Raw genomic sequence first — 17,766 nt, forward strand, 5'->3', positions numbered from 1 at the left:
GGTTGGCCTCCAACTAGTGAAAATAAATGGGGAAAAAAAAAAAAGATGGCTAGGAGAATAGATAACAGAGGAAAGAAAGATGCCTGAGATGTTAGGAATGAATGCAAGGACATTATCTGTAGGGATTGAAGAACACGATTGCTCACATAAAACCACTTTAAATTTTATTTATAAAATCTCTTTCTGAATTACCTTACCTGGCTTCAAGTGTAGCTGTTTTCCTCTTCCTGCTCTTCACTAGTGGGCCCTTAGAGCAGTGGGTAGAACTTTGTTTTGTTTGTTTGTCTTGGCCATGCTGCATGGCATGTGGGACTGAACCTGTGCCCCCTGCCGTGGATGTGCAGTTTTAACCACTGAACCTCCAGGGAAGTCCCAGAATTTTGTATATTTTAATAATGAAAGATATTACATGGGGAGGGACTAAAAGACAAAACTGCTAATTTGAAGACTTTTCTTCTTCCTTGGAGCAAAGTAAAAGTTTTAAAACAAACAAAAAACTTTGTTAGTCAAACATAAACAAAGAGTCATCAATTAAGAATATCCCAGACTTCCCTGGTGGTCCAGAGGCAAGGATTCTGCACTCTCAATGCAGGGGGCCTGAGTTTGATCCCTGGTCAGGGAAGTAAATCCCAGATGCTGAAATTAAAGATCCTGGATACCGCAACAAAGATTGACGAATCTATGCCTTGCGACTAAGACCTGGTGCAGCCAAATGAATAAAGAAATATTTTTTAAAAAGAATATCCTAGATGAAATTTGTTCTTAATTATATTTCAGAAGGTTATACTTCTAATTTATCTTAATGTATAGCATTTTAAAAGTTTAAATAAGTTAGTCCTTGGTTCACTGTTTTGTTCGTACTTTTCCAAATTTTTATTTGTCTATTTATTTATTATTGACTGTACTGGTCTTCATTGCTTTGAATGAGCTTTCTCTCTAGTTGCCGCACGTGGCAGCTTCTTGCAGTTGTGGAGCGTAGAGGGGTAGGCTACAGTAGTTGCAGCACATGGGCTCAGTAGTTCCAGTTCTGGGAGGTACATTGGAAAGAGGCACCTAACCTGGGGAAGGTTTCTTGTTAGAGGTGAGATATAATCTGAGACTGGAAGGATGAGTAGGGACTAGCCAGTGAAGGAAATGGGAAATGTTCCAGGCAAAGGAAACAGTGCATGTTCAAGTCCAGAGGTGCTACACACGTGGGGGGAACTGCAAGTGGTTCAGTACAGTGTTGAGATGGTTGAAGTGGGGAGGAAGAGGGTTGAGATGAAGAATCAGTGAACTAAATTCTAGCTAAGTTGAAAACCTTTACCACACTCTATAACATTCCTAAACATCTAAAATTATTATAAATATTCATGTTCTTGGAGAAGGAAATGGCAACCCACTTCAGTATTCTTGCCTGGAAAAGTCCATGGACAGAGGAGCCTGGCGGGCTGTAGTCCATGGGGTTACATGACTGAGCATGTGTGCACGAGGGTGGAGGGAGATGGGTTGGTAGCAATAAATTGGTAGAACTAAAAATAAATAAATAAATAAATAAATATTCATGTTCTGTAGTAATCATGAACCTGTGTTCCTTAATTTAAAAAAAAAATTTCCATATAAACATCTCTGGTTTTGGGTAAATTATAGGGAAATTTAGTGACTTCTGACCAAATCATTATATATTGATTTTTATGTTCTAGAGTCTTTATTGCCCTATTTATTTATAAGGCTTGTTCAAGGAGGATGTGTGACCTGGGGCGAAATCTTACCAGGCAACTCACAAAACTACAGTCAGGAAGAGAGTCATCAACTCAGCCCAGCCTAGAGCACTTGAACCCAGTCAAGCTGCAGATTCATGAGAATAAATTATTTTTGTTTTTAAGCCACTGAGTTTCAGGTTCCACAGTTTTGAAGTGTGTTGTTTTAATTTAGGCTGCCATTTGAATTTTCAAACTTATTATATTCTTTTGCTAGCATGTTGTCTCATCCATTTTTAGCAGTGTAGTCTAGTTGTGTGTTAGTATTATCTCACGAGTAAAAGAAACATTGTGTTTGACCTTAATGAACAACCAAGGATAAAGCATGTAAAGAGATGGTGCTGTGCAAGTTTCTCTTTCTGGTCCTGAGCTTGATGACACTTAGGGATACCTCAATTTAGGGTTGTCAGACTTAGTAAATGAAAATATAAATTGTCTGGGAATTCCCTGGTGGGCCAGTGGTTAAGATTCCGTGTTCTCCAAATGAAACAACTGACAGAGGATTAATCTCCAAAATACACAAGCAGTTCATACAACTCAATACCAGAAAAACAAACAACCCAATCAAAAACTGGGAAAAAGACCTAAACAGACATTTCTCCAAAGAAGACATACAGATGACAAACACATGAAAAGATGCTCAACATCGCTCATTATTAGAGAAATGCAAATCAAAACTACAATGAGATATTACCTCACACAGGTCAGAATGACCATCATCCAAAAGTCTACAAACAGTAAATGCTGGAGAGGGCTGGAGAAAAGGGAACACACTTGCACTGTTGGTGGGAATGTAAATTGATACAGCCACTATGGAAGACGGTATGGAGGTTCCTTAAAAAACTAGAAATAAAACCACCATATGACCCAGCAATCCCACTCCTAGGCATATACCCTGAGGAAACCAAAATTAAGAGACACATGTATCCCATTGTTCATTGCAGCACTGTTTACAATAGCTAGAACATGGAAGCAACCTAGATGTCCATTGACAGATGAATGGATAAAGAAATTGTGGTACATATACACAATGGAATATTACTCAGCCATAAAAAGAAATGCATTTGAGTCAATTCTGATGAGGTGGATGAAACTAGAACCTATTATACAGAGTGAAGGAAGTCAGAAAGAGATAAATATTGTATTCTAACCTGTATATATGGAATCTAGAAAAATGATACTGAAGAATTTATTTGCAGGGCAGCAGTGGAGAAACAGACATAGAGAATAGACTTGTGGACATGGGGAGAGGGGAGGAGAGGGTGAGATGTATGGAAAGAGTAACATGGAAACTTATATTACCATATGTAAAATAGATAGCCAATGGGAATTCGCTCTGTGGCTTGGGAAACTCAAATGGCTCTGTATCAACCTAGAGGGGTGGGATGGGGAGGGAGGTGGGAGGGAGGTTCAAAAGGGAGAGGGTGTATGTATACCTGTGGCTGATTCATGTTGAGCTTTGACAGAAAACAACAAAATTCTGTAAAGCAATTACCCTTCAATAAAAATAAATAAATTAAAAAAAAAGATTCTGTGCTCTCACTACCAAGGTGCTGTGTCTGAACAAATGAATATAGTAAAGTTGCAGGATATAAAATTAACACACAGAAATCCCTTGCTTTCCTATATACTAACAATGAAAAAACAGAAAGAGAAATTAAGGAAACAATACCATTCACCATCGCAACAAAAAGAATAAAATACTTAGGAGTATATCTACCTAAAGAAACAAAAGACCTATACATAGAAAACTATAAAACACTGATGAAAGAAATCAAAGAGGACACAAACAGATGAAGAAACATACCGTGTTCATGGATTGGAAGAATCAATATTGTCAAAATGGCTATTCTACCCAAAGCAATCTATAGATTCAATGCAATCCCTATCAAGCTACCAACGGTATTTTCACAGAACTAGACCAAAGAATTTCACAATTTGTATGGAAATACAAAAAACCTCGAATAGCCAAAGTAATCTTGAGAAAGAAGAATGGAACTGGAGGAATCAACCTGCCTGACTTCAGACTCTACTACAAAGCCACAGTCATCAAGACAGTGTGGTACTGGCACAAAGACAGAAATATAGACCAATGGAACAGAATAGAAAGCCCAGAGATAAATCCACGAACCTATGGACACCTTATCTTTGACAAAGGAGGCAAGGATATACAATGGAAAAAAGACAACCTCTTTAACAAGTGGTGCTGGGAAAACTGGTCAACCACTTGTAAAAGAATGAAACTAGAACACTTTCTAACACCATACACAATAATAAACTCAAAATGGATTAAAGATCTAAATGTAAGACCAGAAACTATAAAACTCCTAGAGGAGAACATAGGCAAAACACTCTCCGACATAAATCACAGCAAGATCCTCTATGACCCACCTCCCAGAATATTGGAAATAAAAGCAAAACTAAACAAATGGGACCTAATGAAACTTAAAAGCTTTTGCACAACAAAGGAAACTATAAGTAAGGTGAAAAGACAGCCCTCAGATTGGGAGAAAATAATAGCAAATGAAGCAACAGACAAAGGATTAATCTCAAAAATATACAAGCAACTCCTGCAGCTCAATTCCAGAAAAATAAATGACCCAATCAAAAAATGGGCCAAAGAACTAAACAGACATTTCTCCAAAGAAGACATACAGATGGCTAACAAACACATGAAAAGATGCTCAACATCACTCATTATCAGAGAAATGCAAATCAAAACCACAATGAGGTACCATTACACGCCAGTCAGGATGGCTGCTATCCAAAAGTCTACAAGCAACAAATGCTGGAGAGGGTGTGGAGAAAAGGGAACCCTCTTACACTGTTGGTGGGAATGCAGACTAGTACAGCCACTATGGAGAACAGTGTGGAGATTTCTTAAAAAACTGGAAATAGAACTGCCATATGACCCAGCAATACCACTTCTGGGCATACACACGGAGGAAACCAGATCTGAAAGAGACACGTGCACCCCAATGTTCATCGCAGCACTGTTTATAATAGCCAGGACATGGAAGCAACCTAGATGCCCATCAGCAAACGAATGGATAAGGAAGCTATAGTACATATATACCATGGAATATTACTCAGCCGTTAAAAAGAATTCATTTGAATCAGTCCTAATGAGATGGATGAAACTGGAGCCCCTTATACAGAGTGAAGTAAGCCAGAAAGATAAAGAACATTACAGCATACTAACACATATATATGGAATTTAGAAAGATGGTAATGATAACCCTATATGCAAAACAGACAAAGAGACACAGAAGTACAGAACAGACTTTTGAACTCTGTGGGAGAAGGTGAGGTGGGATGTTTCGAGAGAACAGCATGTATATTATCTATAGTGAAACAGATCACCAGCCCAGGTGGGATGCATGAGATAAGTGCTCGGGCCTGGTGCACCAGGAAGACCCAGAGGAATCGGGTGGAGAGGGAGGTGGGAGGGGGGATGGGGATGGGGAATACATGTAACTCCATGGCTGATTCATGTCAATGTATGACAAGACCCACTGAAATGTGAAGTGATTGGCCTCCAACTAATAAAAAAAAAAGGGAAGGGACAGTTATCTTGCTTTTTATGTGTTCAGGCAATATGCTTAGCATTTGGATCTAAAAAGCAATCACTTTTTTTTTTTCATAAAAAAAGCAGATTATCTCTTGGAACTTACATACATACTGTGCTCGGCCCCAATCTACGAGTTCACAGTTTCCCTTTAGTTGGCAATCTACTTTGTTACCTTATCGTTGACACTAAGACAAGCTACATTTTTACAGTGACAGTTTTTCATTTTTCTTTCTTTAGGCTATGGATCCTTAAAGGAGCTTCATCTCACCAGAATAATGTAGACAGATACATAAAATTGCCAAATATCAAGTGGGGATTCATAGACTCTTGCCCCAATAAGATCACGGGATATCTGCTATTCAGAGGTTGAAGTGATTTGAAATTAAATGATGAGACATCATTAATCTTGCATCCTTTTATACAGATTGTGTAAGAATCGCTACCGAAGATGTATTCCCTCAAGATTATACTACATTTTTTGTCATAGGTATTTACATTATTCTAATTGTGGTCTGCAATTTAGGAATGTATCTGTTTTGTCATATTTGATGACATTCTGACTTTATAGTCTGAAGACAGTATGTCATGGATATTTGATATATACATATTAGACAATTTTATAACCCATTACACAATATTATTCTCTACATATTGCATATAAATATATATTTAAGACATCACCGACTCGATGGACATGAGTTTGAGTAAGCTCCAGGATTTGGTGATGGACAGGGAAGCCTGGTATGCTGCAGTCCATGGGTTCACAAAGAGTCAGACACGACTGAGCAACTGAACTGAACTGAAGAGCATGCTATTTACCAGGTGCTGCTAGAGAGTAGTGATTTTTAAAAATAACAGTGAGGCAACTTCCAGGTAGACCAGTGGTTAAGAATCTGCCTTCCAATGCAAGAGATGCAGGTTCCATCCCTGGTCAGGGAACTAAGATCCTACATGTGCGGGACAACTAAGGCATCCTGCCCACAGCAACCAGAGAAGCCCACAGGCTCTAGAACCCTTGTGCCCGAAGGAAGACCCAGAGCAGCCAAAGTAAAACAACATAAAGTGATTGAAAAACGTAAACTACCAAAAAAAAAAAAAAAAAGCAGTGAAATTCAGTGTGGCTGCGGTGTAAAATGTAAAGTTTCAGTGAGAAAATTTAAATGTTTGAAAATTTTATTGTAGTATGTATTGATTTACAATTTGCATTAGTTTCCCCTGTACAGCAAAGCGAATCAGTTATACATGTACACGTGGAGAGGATGTTAATATTCTGTGAAGAATCATACTAAGAACTGAAACTAATTTCACAGGCATTGAGAAACTAATGATCTTCAAGTGAAGAATGACAGTATGCAGAATGTGAGTGTGTGCATGTTTAGTCACTCCATCGTGTCCAACTCTTTGTGTCTGCAAGGACTCTAGCCAGGCTCCTCTGTCCACGGGATTTTCCAGGCAAGAATACTGGAGTGGGTTGCCACTGCCTCCTCTGGGGGATCTTCCTAATCCTGGGATCCAGCCCTGCGGCTTCTGCATTGGCAGACGGATTCTTTACCACTGAGCTAACTGTTACACTTAAAAAAATAGTTATATGTGTAATACATATTCATTGTAATTTAATTAGAAGACAGATTTGCAAAAAGAGAGAAAGACCCGACAATTCCATGACTATTAAGACTATGTTGTAGGGGCTTCCTTGGTGATCCTGTGGTTAAGAATCCACAGGGGACTCCGGTTTGATCCCTGGTCTGGGACGATTCCGCATGCCCAGGAGCAGCTAAGCCCTTGTGCCACAACTTGAGCCCACGTGCTACAACTACTGAAGCCTGTGTGCCAGGAGCCTGTGCTCCGCCGCAAGAGAAGCCACCGCAGTGAGAAGCCAGCACCCTGCACGGAAGGGTAGTCCCTGCTTGCCTCAACTAGGGAAAGCCCACACGTACAGCAACGAAAGACCCACCACAGCCAAACAATGATTTAAAAAAAGACTATGTTGTATATTCTAGATTCTGTTGTTAGGTGTATTTTTAACTGTTTTTTCTAAACCAGGTTCATTCTATATATTATGAAAATCTGTTTCTTATAGTCTAAGTATCTGTTTAAAGTATAAGTATCTATTTAGACTATTTAGTATAGTCTAAATCTGTTTCTTATAGTCTATAGTATCTATCCATAGCACAGTTAACATAAATAACCTAAGATCCTGAAAACTTTAAAAAAAGTTCAGTAGACTACTTTAACTGATAAAATCAGCCTTATGTGTACTATCCTCATAATTGTCCCATGAAAGCCTGCAGATTAGGATCTGATAGCCTGAAACTTCACACTTTCTTCTGCTTTGATGTTGTTATTTACCTGAAACAACATGTCTGTGCGTATTGCTGCTTCTCTGTTTCAGACAAGCATAGACATATGTTTGTTCTGTCTGGAAGAGACTGGATAATAGCTCTCTAGCAGAAAAATGCAACAAAACAATTGTGATTGTGTAGACACTAGAAGTGGCCCTCAGCTTGTTAAGAGCTTGAAATATTTCCTCTTAAAACAGGCTTTAGAGGGTGGTTTGATCCCAAGCTGTTCTTTCAAGTGAGTGAACTTTAATCTGTTCCCTTTTGTCACTGAACATTAGTCTGTATGTTAAAAACTCGGGATATAAAAGTGGAAAGACAAGGGTCTTGCCAGCAAGAGACTTGAAATCAAATGGGGACAGTACCATGAAAACAAATGATGGTAATATGATTGTAATATAAGACATGAAACGAGAAGCCTCAGCCATGAGAACAAAAATTAAAGTAGATAAAGGTCTTTCTAAATCTATTGGAGAGAGGAGAATGTAAGGAAAGTTGTGCTTTAAGTAGATTCTTTGGTTGATACTACAGCTAACCTAGATCTAGGAGTATTAAGATACCTAATTCTCCCTTAAAATGTGTCTAAGGAAAATGTATTTGTAAGCTTAGCTACTGAGTCCAGAACATTCCTCTATCAACTCTTCTCATCATAGGCAAGACCCTTCGTTTTCCTGTGTTTTGATGCTGTTGAGACAGGCTTTCTCACAAGAGGATGTGTTTGGAGCTGGTCCTTCTGAAAGGGAGCATTATTGAGGCAGTGGGAATCTGTGGGTTGTTTGTAAAGAGGAAATATTTTTTAAACTGTACTGCAATTATATCCTGCTGTCAGCTATTTTAGTGGTATGTAATATAGTGTGCCTTTTATCTAAAGCCTTAAGCTGAACATAAAAACCAGTACTACAGAATGTTATATACTTGTGAAATACGGGGCATGCTCTTTAAAACTCTAAATTATTTCCTAAATTGTTCTTTTTCTCATTCATATGGTTTCTTCCCTACAACCACAGTCTGTTTCCAAGGATATCTGATTGTCAAGATGTAATCTGGTTGTCTTTGGGGCTTTAACATTGATTTCCATGGACTTTTCCCAGCTAAATTGCCTATATTTATTTACCACTTTTGGGATTGATATAAAACTTTTCCCATTTATTTTTATTACTGAGTTAGAGGAAAACTGTGAATATGAAATATGAATGTCTTGGGCTTTAAAAAATTCATGTTTATTTTAAATATTCTAATATGCCTAAAAATGAGACAGATAGCTAAAACTAATTAAACAGCAACTACACTGTTTTTCAAGGCTTCCCAGAAGCTAATTTATAGCTGATGAGGGTTGTGAATGAAGTTCAGCAATATCATTTTGTTATATTAATCAGACACTAATGAGTTTTGGAGGCTGTCATAATTGGTTAGTAAATTTCCTACGGTGTAACTGAAAATTTTCCTGTTTATTACCAGATCCTAGAACCCTATCGATATTGTCTCTGCTGTGTAAATAGCTCTGAGTAGTGCAATATTGCTTATAGGGTTTTGGTGTTTGGAAAGAACAATGGGCAGGTTGCAGAAACAATGTAGCTGAAACTGAAGCAACAGTTGTTTTCGTTTAGGAATAAAATAGTAGAAGCTAGTTTTTAATACAGACATTAAAATCTGAAACTCAAATGTCAAACTTTTATATATTAGAAGAAACGCTTTTCTTACTTTTAACATTTTGATAAATTAAGCCTTGTTTTATTGTAGTGTAATGAAATAATAGAATTTTATTGTTGGAAGGGAGTAGATTTCCAACTCTCTCATTTAATAGGAGAGACTCAGAGGGACAGAAGATACTGGAGGCCACATAACTGTTAGTGAGACCAGGGCTAGAATTTCTGCCACGTATCTCAGTCCTCTTATTTTCTTTTTTTCAGTACCATACTAGCAGGATGTATTCAGAGAGAATTTTTTAATGGACTAAGTGCAGATTTAAAACAAAAAAACCCCAACTTTCCATTTAATGTTGGGTAACGTCTTTACATCCCCCCCGCCCCCATCTATGTAACTCTCTTTGGCTTTGACGTCATGGATAACTTTGGTCTAACGACATAAAAACAAGAGTAATGAAAATAGAAGTAGAGGCAAGTCACTTAGACTGTTTGCTTCGTTTATAAAATGAAGGATTCAGATGAGAGAGTCTTCATTGTTTTTCTGTTTCTCAACATTGCATTGACATCCTTTTTCCTTTTTTGTCCCCACTTAATCTATAGCCTGGACGTCCCTTGTGGCTCAGCTGGTAAAGAATCTGCCCGCAATGCGGGAGACCTGGGTTTGATACCTGGGTTGGGAAGATCCCCTGGAGAAGGGAAGGGCTACCCACTCCAGTATTCTGGCCTAGAGAATTCCATGGGTTATACAGAGTCGGACACGACTGAGCAAGTTTCACTTCACAAGCCATAGTCCACTGACTTGCTAATAAGTAAATACTTCTCCTAGGTATTACCACAAAATATTCCTTCAGCTCTTCAAGGAGGGTAACATTCTACTCTCAAACCGTTGTTTTTCCTATATTTTAGAAAGAGGTTTTGGACTTAGCTGGCAGTCCAGTGGTGAAGGTCTACGCTTCCACTGCAGGGGGCACTGGTTCTACCCCTGGTAGACCCCACATCCACATGCCATAAGTCGCGACCAAAAACCAAAACAAAAGTTTTTAAATTGTGGTTAAATACATATAACATAAAATTTACCATTTTAACCACTTAAAATGTGGACTCAAAATAGAACTCAGCAGCCTTATGTGCATTCTCATTTTTGTGCAACCATCGCCATCATCCACCTCCAGAGCTTCATCAATGCTAAACAAACTCTGCATATGTAAACAATGACCCCCATTCCCTGCACCCCCTGACTTAAAAAAATCTGTTTAAAATTCTGTTTGTTCTCTGAAATATTTTCCAAATAGAAGTATGGGCATGTTACTTAAAGGGGAAATGGAAAAATTTTTTAAAGACTTTTTGGAAGCAGTGATGTACATACAAATGCAGCAGTTGTGTGAAAGTGGGAAGTCCTGAATTTGAGCATTTGCCAATTTTCCTGTCGTGTATTTTTCCACCCTATCTGATTTCAGATTACCAGCATGATGTCACAGAAAATGAGCTGGAAAGACTTGCAGTAGTAGCATGTGATATATTCCTACTCTATAGATATGATAGGCCTCAAGAGCATAGATGAGTAAAATATAGTAAAACTAGGCAATTGTGGGGTTTGTGTATATATTTGTTTTCAATAATTTAATTGTGCATTTAATAATTTAATTTTTGGTGATGCTCCTGTTTAACAATTGGCTTACAAGAATTTATAAAAATTTAGCTGGCTCCATCATGCCATTGATTGGAAGCATACTCTTTTGTATCTTATTAAAATATAAATTACTTAAAAGAAGGAACACTTCTTTTATGTACTGTTTGGTGGTTTTTAGTAACTTGTGGACCCCCAGGCATTATATGAAGCTATAGCTGAAACCACTCTCTTGAGGAGAAGACTTTGTAAAATGGACTATGGGATTATGCCAGTTAAAAGTAAGCAGAGCTAAACTGTCAAGTTGAAAAAATATAGGTTTAAGAATACCAGGTTAAGGGCTTCTAGAATAGAGATTCTATTTTAAGGTAGCCCTGGAGTGACAAATCCCATAATCTTAAGAATTTTGTAGTAACTATTAGGTTAGTTTAAAATACTAGTTTTAAAAACTTTTATTTAAAGTTATGCTTTAGAATGTTGTATAAGACCTCAAATTATACATAAAGCTACAGAATTGTGGTCTGTTCTAGTAATTAAATCAGGTCTTCAGTGCTTAGAGCCTTTGCTTAATTGATTTGTCCTCCTCCCACTCTCTGCCCCTACTCTCCATCCACATGTAAAGGAAAAGTTAATTCTTGAGCATATTTTAACATGGGAAATTATACCAACAGGATTTTATTTACATATATACATATATTAATACATATATAGTAATTATTAGTATGCTTGGACCCACGTGTAGACCCACATGCTTAGTGACTTAGTGAAGTCACTCAGTCGTGTCCGACTCTTTGGGACCCCATGGACTGTAGCCTACCAAGCTCCTTTGTCCACGGAATTTTCCAGGCAAGAGTACTGGAGTGGGTTGCCATTTCCTTCTCCAGGGGATCTTCCCACCCAGGGATCGAGCCCCGGTCTCCCGCATTGCGGGCAGATGCTTTACCATCTTAGCCACCAGGGAAGCCCATTAGTATGCTTAAAGAAGTCTTAATTATTGATAGATTTAATCATGGCAGCTAATGTAACAAGCATATGAGACAAATGAAATGCCTCCATTTTTGGAAAACATTTTAAATACTTTTTAGACAAAGAACTAATACATTTGTTTTTCTGACTCAGCAACTCCTTGATGTTAGAGATGCAAATCAGACACTGATTCTTGGGAAATTTTTTAAAATGAAAACTGACTTTTTTTTTCTTCTATTTCTACTCCAAAAGTTTTTAGTTATAAAAATAGAATGTTATTAATTGAAAAGTTTTCTGACCAAATTTAGGCCAATGATGAGAAATTATTAGTGATGGAAGATTTAGTTTCTCTCTTTCTGAACTTTGTTCAATAATGACAGCTTCTGACTTTCGAAGCATTTTAACTTCTGAGAACCTTTTTTTCTTATTCTACATTCCAAAGTAGAATGCTTGGTTTACTTTTTGTATAATAAAAATATCTGTATAGCACTTCTTATTAGATCTGAGAACTACTTTTTGTTGATTTTACCCTTCCCATTAAGGCTTCACATTTTCAAGAAGCAATCTTGAAGTTTTCAAGAAGCAAGCTCTTTAGTCCAGAGCTTAAGTTGACAGAAAGGTCTGAACTGTCTCCCCAAAGCAGCCTCCTCAGATGTGGGCTAGGAATGGGAGACCTTCCCTGAGGAAATCACGTTTTACCTTTCACAGTAAACTCAAAGGATCATGGTTGTTTCCCTGATAAATTCAAGGCAGTACATGCTTTAAGATCTTGTAAAAGATGTAGAATTCCCCCAAATTAACAATAATTTGTAGATTATGTCACATTCAGAGATAAACCACTTTTAACAATGATGTATATGCTTCCCAACTTTTCCATATGAACACACATGTATTTTACAGCCAATGGCAGTTTTCCCCCTTTTTCTCCCTTAAAAGTTTACTGCAGATCGAGGTTCCACGCTAGTACCCAGGTTAAATAAATTGTGGTTATTTGGCCTGCTGTGCCATTATTATAGAGTATGTAGCTTTTCTTGTATAATTTATGGCTCTTTAAGCCTTCTAGTTTTGGCCTGTGTGACACATATTTATAGTTCTTTGGTTAATGGGGTTGTAGATTGTGTTAACAACCGGAGTATCCCTAAAAATAAATTTGTTCTGTGCTTTAACTTGAAACCACATATCCTTCCAGAGGTAGAAGAACTGCCTAATTGATGAGTGTGGTGGTAACCTTAGGTAATTCCTGAAGCCATTGTTAGTTTTTACTATTTCCCTATTTTCAAAATTAGTATATATAATATTAAAAATATAAAGAGAAAAGAAAGAATAGCTATAGTATCATGTTTTGTGAAATGTCTTGTGGTTTGTGAACTAATGATCTGTGCTGATCTTTAGTTCCAGAAAGCTGACTCTGATCTGGACTACATTCAGTACAGGCTGGAATATGAAATCAAGACTAATTATCCTGATTCAGCAGGCAAGGTAATCTGCAAAAGAAATATATTTTTAACAGAATATTTTATTAAAAGATTTTCTGATGTATTTCTAATAGTAGAGTATAACAGTTACATTATTAAGGATTACATTCATAGAATCCTTTGGTGTTGGAAGTTTGGTCACAGAATATTGGAGAGATTATACCCATAGTAAAGGAAATTTGTGGCTCCTCTTTTTTTTTTTAACCTGTTAACAGGAATTGTTGAGTCTAGATGTGTAAACAACTGTGGAAGCCTCTGAAATTGTGAAAGAATATAGATACCTTTAGGGCAATGGTTAAATAAGAGGGGAGAAATCCTAGCAGTCATGATATTCTCTGAGGAAGATGATGATACACTATTAAATTTGTTACATGGACTGTGACTTTTATATAAAATTATGTACATAGTTATTCTAAATTTAGATTGATTAGAAATCCTGTTTATAAGTCATAAAGTTATAACAACATGTACACATGCCTATAGCGATAAAGCAATTTTTAAGCCTTGTCTGTTAACATTAATTTAGCATGTAAAACATTAATTTATTACTTTATGGTACTCTTTTTTTCTCCTATAGCACATGCTAGCAGATAAGAAAGATCTAGTGTTTCTTAAAAAAATTATACAATTAAAATTTCCGGGGAATTGTGTAAAAGTTCAAATTAAAATAAGATTTTATATAAAATTGGGAAAGCACTGTGAATGTTCAATTTTTACTGCTTACATGAAATAATGGAATGCCAGGATTCTATAGGAGTATAGTTTTAACTATTCTACCTCCTTAACTGACTTGACTTTGTCCTTTCCTCTTTTCTCTCTTACTGAAGAAAACCAACCCATTCTTGTCAAGTGGTACCCCAATTAATTGGCCAAAGCACTCATCTGAGTCAGTATATTTCAAGTACTATCTGGAAGACATTTCGTGTGGGGCTTCCACTTTTCTCCCACCTTCTATCTCTCATTTTTATCACATTTCCAGTTGTTTTATTCTAATACAACTTTTTTTTTTTAAAAACAGCTTTATTGAGCTATAATTCACATACCACAGAATTCACTCTTTTAAAGTAGATAATTTAGTGGTTTTTAGTATGCTTAGTTTATTGTAATTTTTAGCAGTTTAGTATATTATATGGCCATCATCACAGTAAATATTTGAGTATTTTCATAACCTCAAAAAGAAACCCATGCCCATTAGCTGTTTCTCCCCATTAACAACCACTTCCCCCTCCCCTGGCCAGCTTCCAGCAACTACTAATTTACTTCCTGTCTCTATACTCTACAGGTTTGCTCTCTGAACATTTCATATAAATGGAATCACACAATATGTGGCCTTTTATATCTGGTTTAGCATTTTTTTAAAAAATTGAAACATAGTTGATTTACAGTTTTTCAGGTGGAGAGCAAAGTGATTCAGTTATACATGCACACATATATATACACACAAAAATATGTGTCTGTGTGTATATATATTTTTCAAATTCTTTTCCATTATAGGTTATTACAAGATATCGAGTATAGTTCCCTGTGCTATACAGTTGATCCTGTTGTTTATCTATTTTATACATAATAGTCAGTCAGTGAGTTCAGTCGCCCAGTTGTGTCCGACTCTTTGCGACCCCACGGACTGCAGCATGCCAGGCTTCCCTGTCCATCATCAGCTCCTGGAGCTAACTCAAACTCATGTCCATAGAGTCAGTGATGCCATCCAACCATCTCATCTTCTGTCATCTCCTTTTCTTCCTCCTGCCTTCTATCTTTTCCAGCATCAGGGTCTTATCCAGTGAGTCAGTTCTTCGCATCAGGTGGCCAGAGTACTGGAGTTTCAGCTTCAGCATCAGTCAATCCTTTCAGTGAATATTCAGGACTGATTTCCTTAAGGATTGACTGGTTTGCTCTTGCAGTCCAAGGGACTCTCAAGAGTCTTCTCCAACACCACAGTTCAATAGCATCAATTCTTTGGTGTTCAGCTTTCTTTATAGTCCAACTCTCATGTCCATACAGCAAAGTGATGTCTCTGCTTTTTAATATGCTGTCTAGGTTGGTCATCGCTTTTTTTCCAAGGAGCAAGCGTCTTTTAATTTTGTGGCTGCAGTCACCATCTGCAGTGATTTTGGAGCCCAAGAAAATAAAGTCTTTCACTGTTTCCATTGTTTCCCCATCTATTTGCCATGAAGTGATGGGACCGGATGCCATGATCTTAGTTTTTTGAATGTTGAATTTTACGCCAACTTTTTCACTCTCCTCTTTCACTTTCATCAAGAGGCGCTTTAGTTCTTCACTTTCTGCCATAAGGGTGGTATCATCTGCATATCTGAGGTTATTGATATTTCTGCCTGCAATCTTGATTCCAGCTTGTGCTTCATCCAGCCCAGCATTTCTCATGATGTACCCTGCATATAAGTTAAATAAGCAGGGTGACAATATACAGCCTTGAAGTACTCCTTTCCTGATTTGGAACCTGTCTGTTCCATGTCTGGTTTTAACTTTGCTTCTTGACCTGCATACAAATTTCTCACGAGGCAGGTAAGGTGGACTGGTATTCCCATCTCTGTAAGAATTTTGCACAGTTTGTTGTGATCCACACAGCCAAAGGCTTTGGCATGGTCAATAAAGCAGAAGTAGATGTTTTTCTGGAACTCTTGCTCTTTTGATGATCCAACGGATGTTGGCAATTCGATCTCTGATATATCTGCCTTTTCTAAATCCAGCTTGAACATCTGGAAGTTCATGGTTCACGTACTGTAGAATACATAATACATACATAATAGTATGTATCTGTTAATCCCAAATTCCCGGTTTATTCTTCTCTCATCCCATTTCGCCTTTGGTAAGCATAAATTGCTTGTCCACATCTGTGAGTCTGTTTCTGTTTTGTAAATAACTTATTTTGTATTGTTTTTCTTTAAGATTCCACATGTAAGTGATATTGTATGATATTTGTGTTTCTCTTTCTGAGTTCACTTAGTGTGAAAATCTATAGATCCATCCATGTTGCTGCAGATGGCATTATTTCATTCTTTTTTATAGATGAATAGTAGTCCATTGTATACATATATCACATCTTTATCCATTCATCTGTGGATGGACATTTAGGTTGCTTTTATGTCTTGGCTATTGTAAATAATCAGTGAATATTGGGGTGCATTTATCTTTTCAAATTGGAGTTTTCTCCAGATATACGCCCAGGAGTAGGATTGCTGGATTATATAGTAACTCTATTTTTAGTTCTTTGAGGAACTTCCATACTGTTCTCCATAGTGGCTACACCAATTTACATTCCTACCAACAGTGTAGGAGGGTCTTTTCTCTCCACATCCTCTCCAGCATTTATTTATGGATTTTTAATGATGGCCATTCTGAACAGTGTGAGGTGATACCTCCTTGTAGTTTTGATTTACATTTCTCTAATAATTAGTGATATGGAGCATCTTTTCATGTGCCTCTTGGCCATTTGTATGTCTTCTTTGCAGAAATGTCTATGTCTTCTGCCTATTTTTCTGACTGGGTTTTTGTTTGATATTGAGTTGTATGAGTTGTTTATGTATTTTGGCAATAATTAAGCCCTTGTTGGTCTCATTGTTTGCAAATATTTTCTCCCATCCTATAGATTGTCTTTTTGTTTTGTTTATGATTTCCTTTGCTGTACAAAAGCTAATAAGTTTGAGTAAGTACCATTTGTTTATTTCTGCTTTTATTTCCACTGCCTTGGGAGACTGACCTAAGGAAACAGTGGTGCGATTTATGTCAGAGAATGATTTGCCTCCATTCTCTTCTAGGAGTTTTATGGTGTCGTGTCTTATGTTTAAGTCTTTAAGCCATTTTAAGTTTATTTTTGTGTATGGTGTGAGGGAGTGTTTTACGTTCATTGATTTACACGCAGCTGTCCAGCTTTCCCAACACCACTTGCTGAAGAGACTATCTTTTCTCCATTTTTATACCACATCTTCTTTATCGATGCATCTACCTATGGATGTTTAAGTTGCTGCCATGTCTTGACTGTTGTAAACAGTGCTGCTATGAATATTGGGGTGCATGTATCTTTTCAAATTAGAGTTTTCATCTTTTATGGATATCACTTAGCATGTTTTAAAGGTTCATCCTGGTTGTAGCATGAATCAGTACTTCATTCCTTTTTACTGCTGAATAATATTTCATTGTATGGCCATACCACATTTTCTTATGTATTTGATCAGTTAATAGTCAGTTTGGTTGTTTCCTTTGGCTCTTACGATCATATTCCTATAAACATTCCTTACAAGGTTTTGTATGGATGTTTGCTTTCATTTCCCTTGGGTATATACCTAAGAGTGGAATTCCTGGGCACATGGTAACCCTATGTTTAATATTTTGAGGAACTACTACATTGTCTTCCAAAGCACTTGTACTATTATACATTCTCAGTT

General features: G+C 37.1%; 1 protein-coding gene across 2 annotated transcripts in view; it reads left to right on the forward strand.

Annotated features, from left to right (window-relative positions):
- Window positions 1-17,766, forward strand: part of SKA2 (spindle and kinetochore associated complex subunit 2) — a 32,529-nt gene that overhangs the window by 5,501 nt on the left and 9,262 nt on the right. The window contains exons 1-2 of one of the 2 annotated variants that reach the window (XM_043482848.1): window positions 6,646-6,669; window positions 13,281-13,367. In XM_043482848.1, coding sequence (XP_043338783.1) covers window positions 6,661-6,669; window positions 13,281-13,367 — 96 coding nt within the window. In that variant the 5' untranslated portion in view covers window positions 6,646-6,660. Of the gene's footprint in view, window positions 1-6,645; window positions 6,670-13,280; window positions 13,368-17,766 lie in introns of those variants that run through there. The other variant, XM_043482838.1, reaches the window with a different exon arrangement.

Source organism: Cervus canadensis, chromosome 1 (assembly GCF_019320065.1).
Source record: "Cervus canadensis isolate Bull #8, Minnesota chromosome 1, ASM1932006v1, whole genome shotgun sequence".
Lineage (NCBI taxonomy): Eukaryota > Metazoa > Chordata > Mammalia > Artiodactyla > Cervidae > Cervus > Cervus canadensis.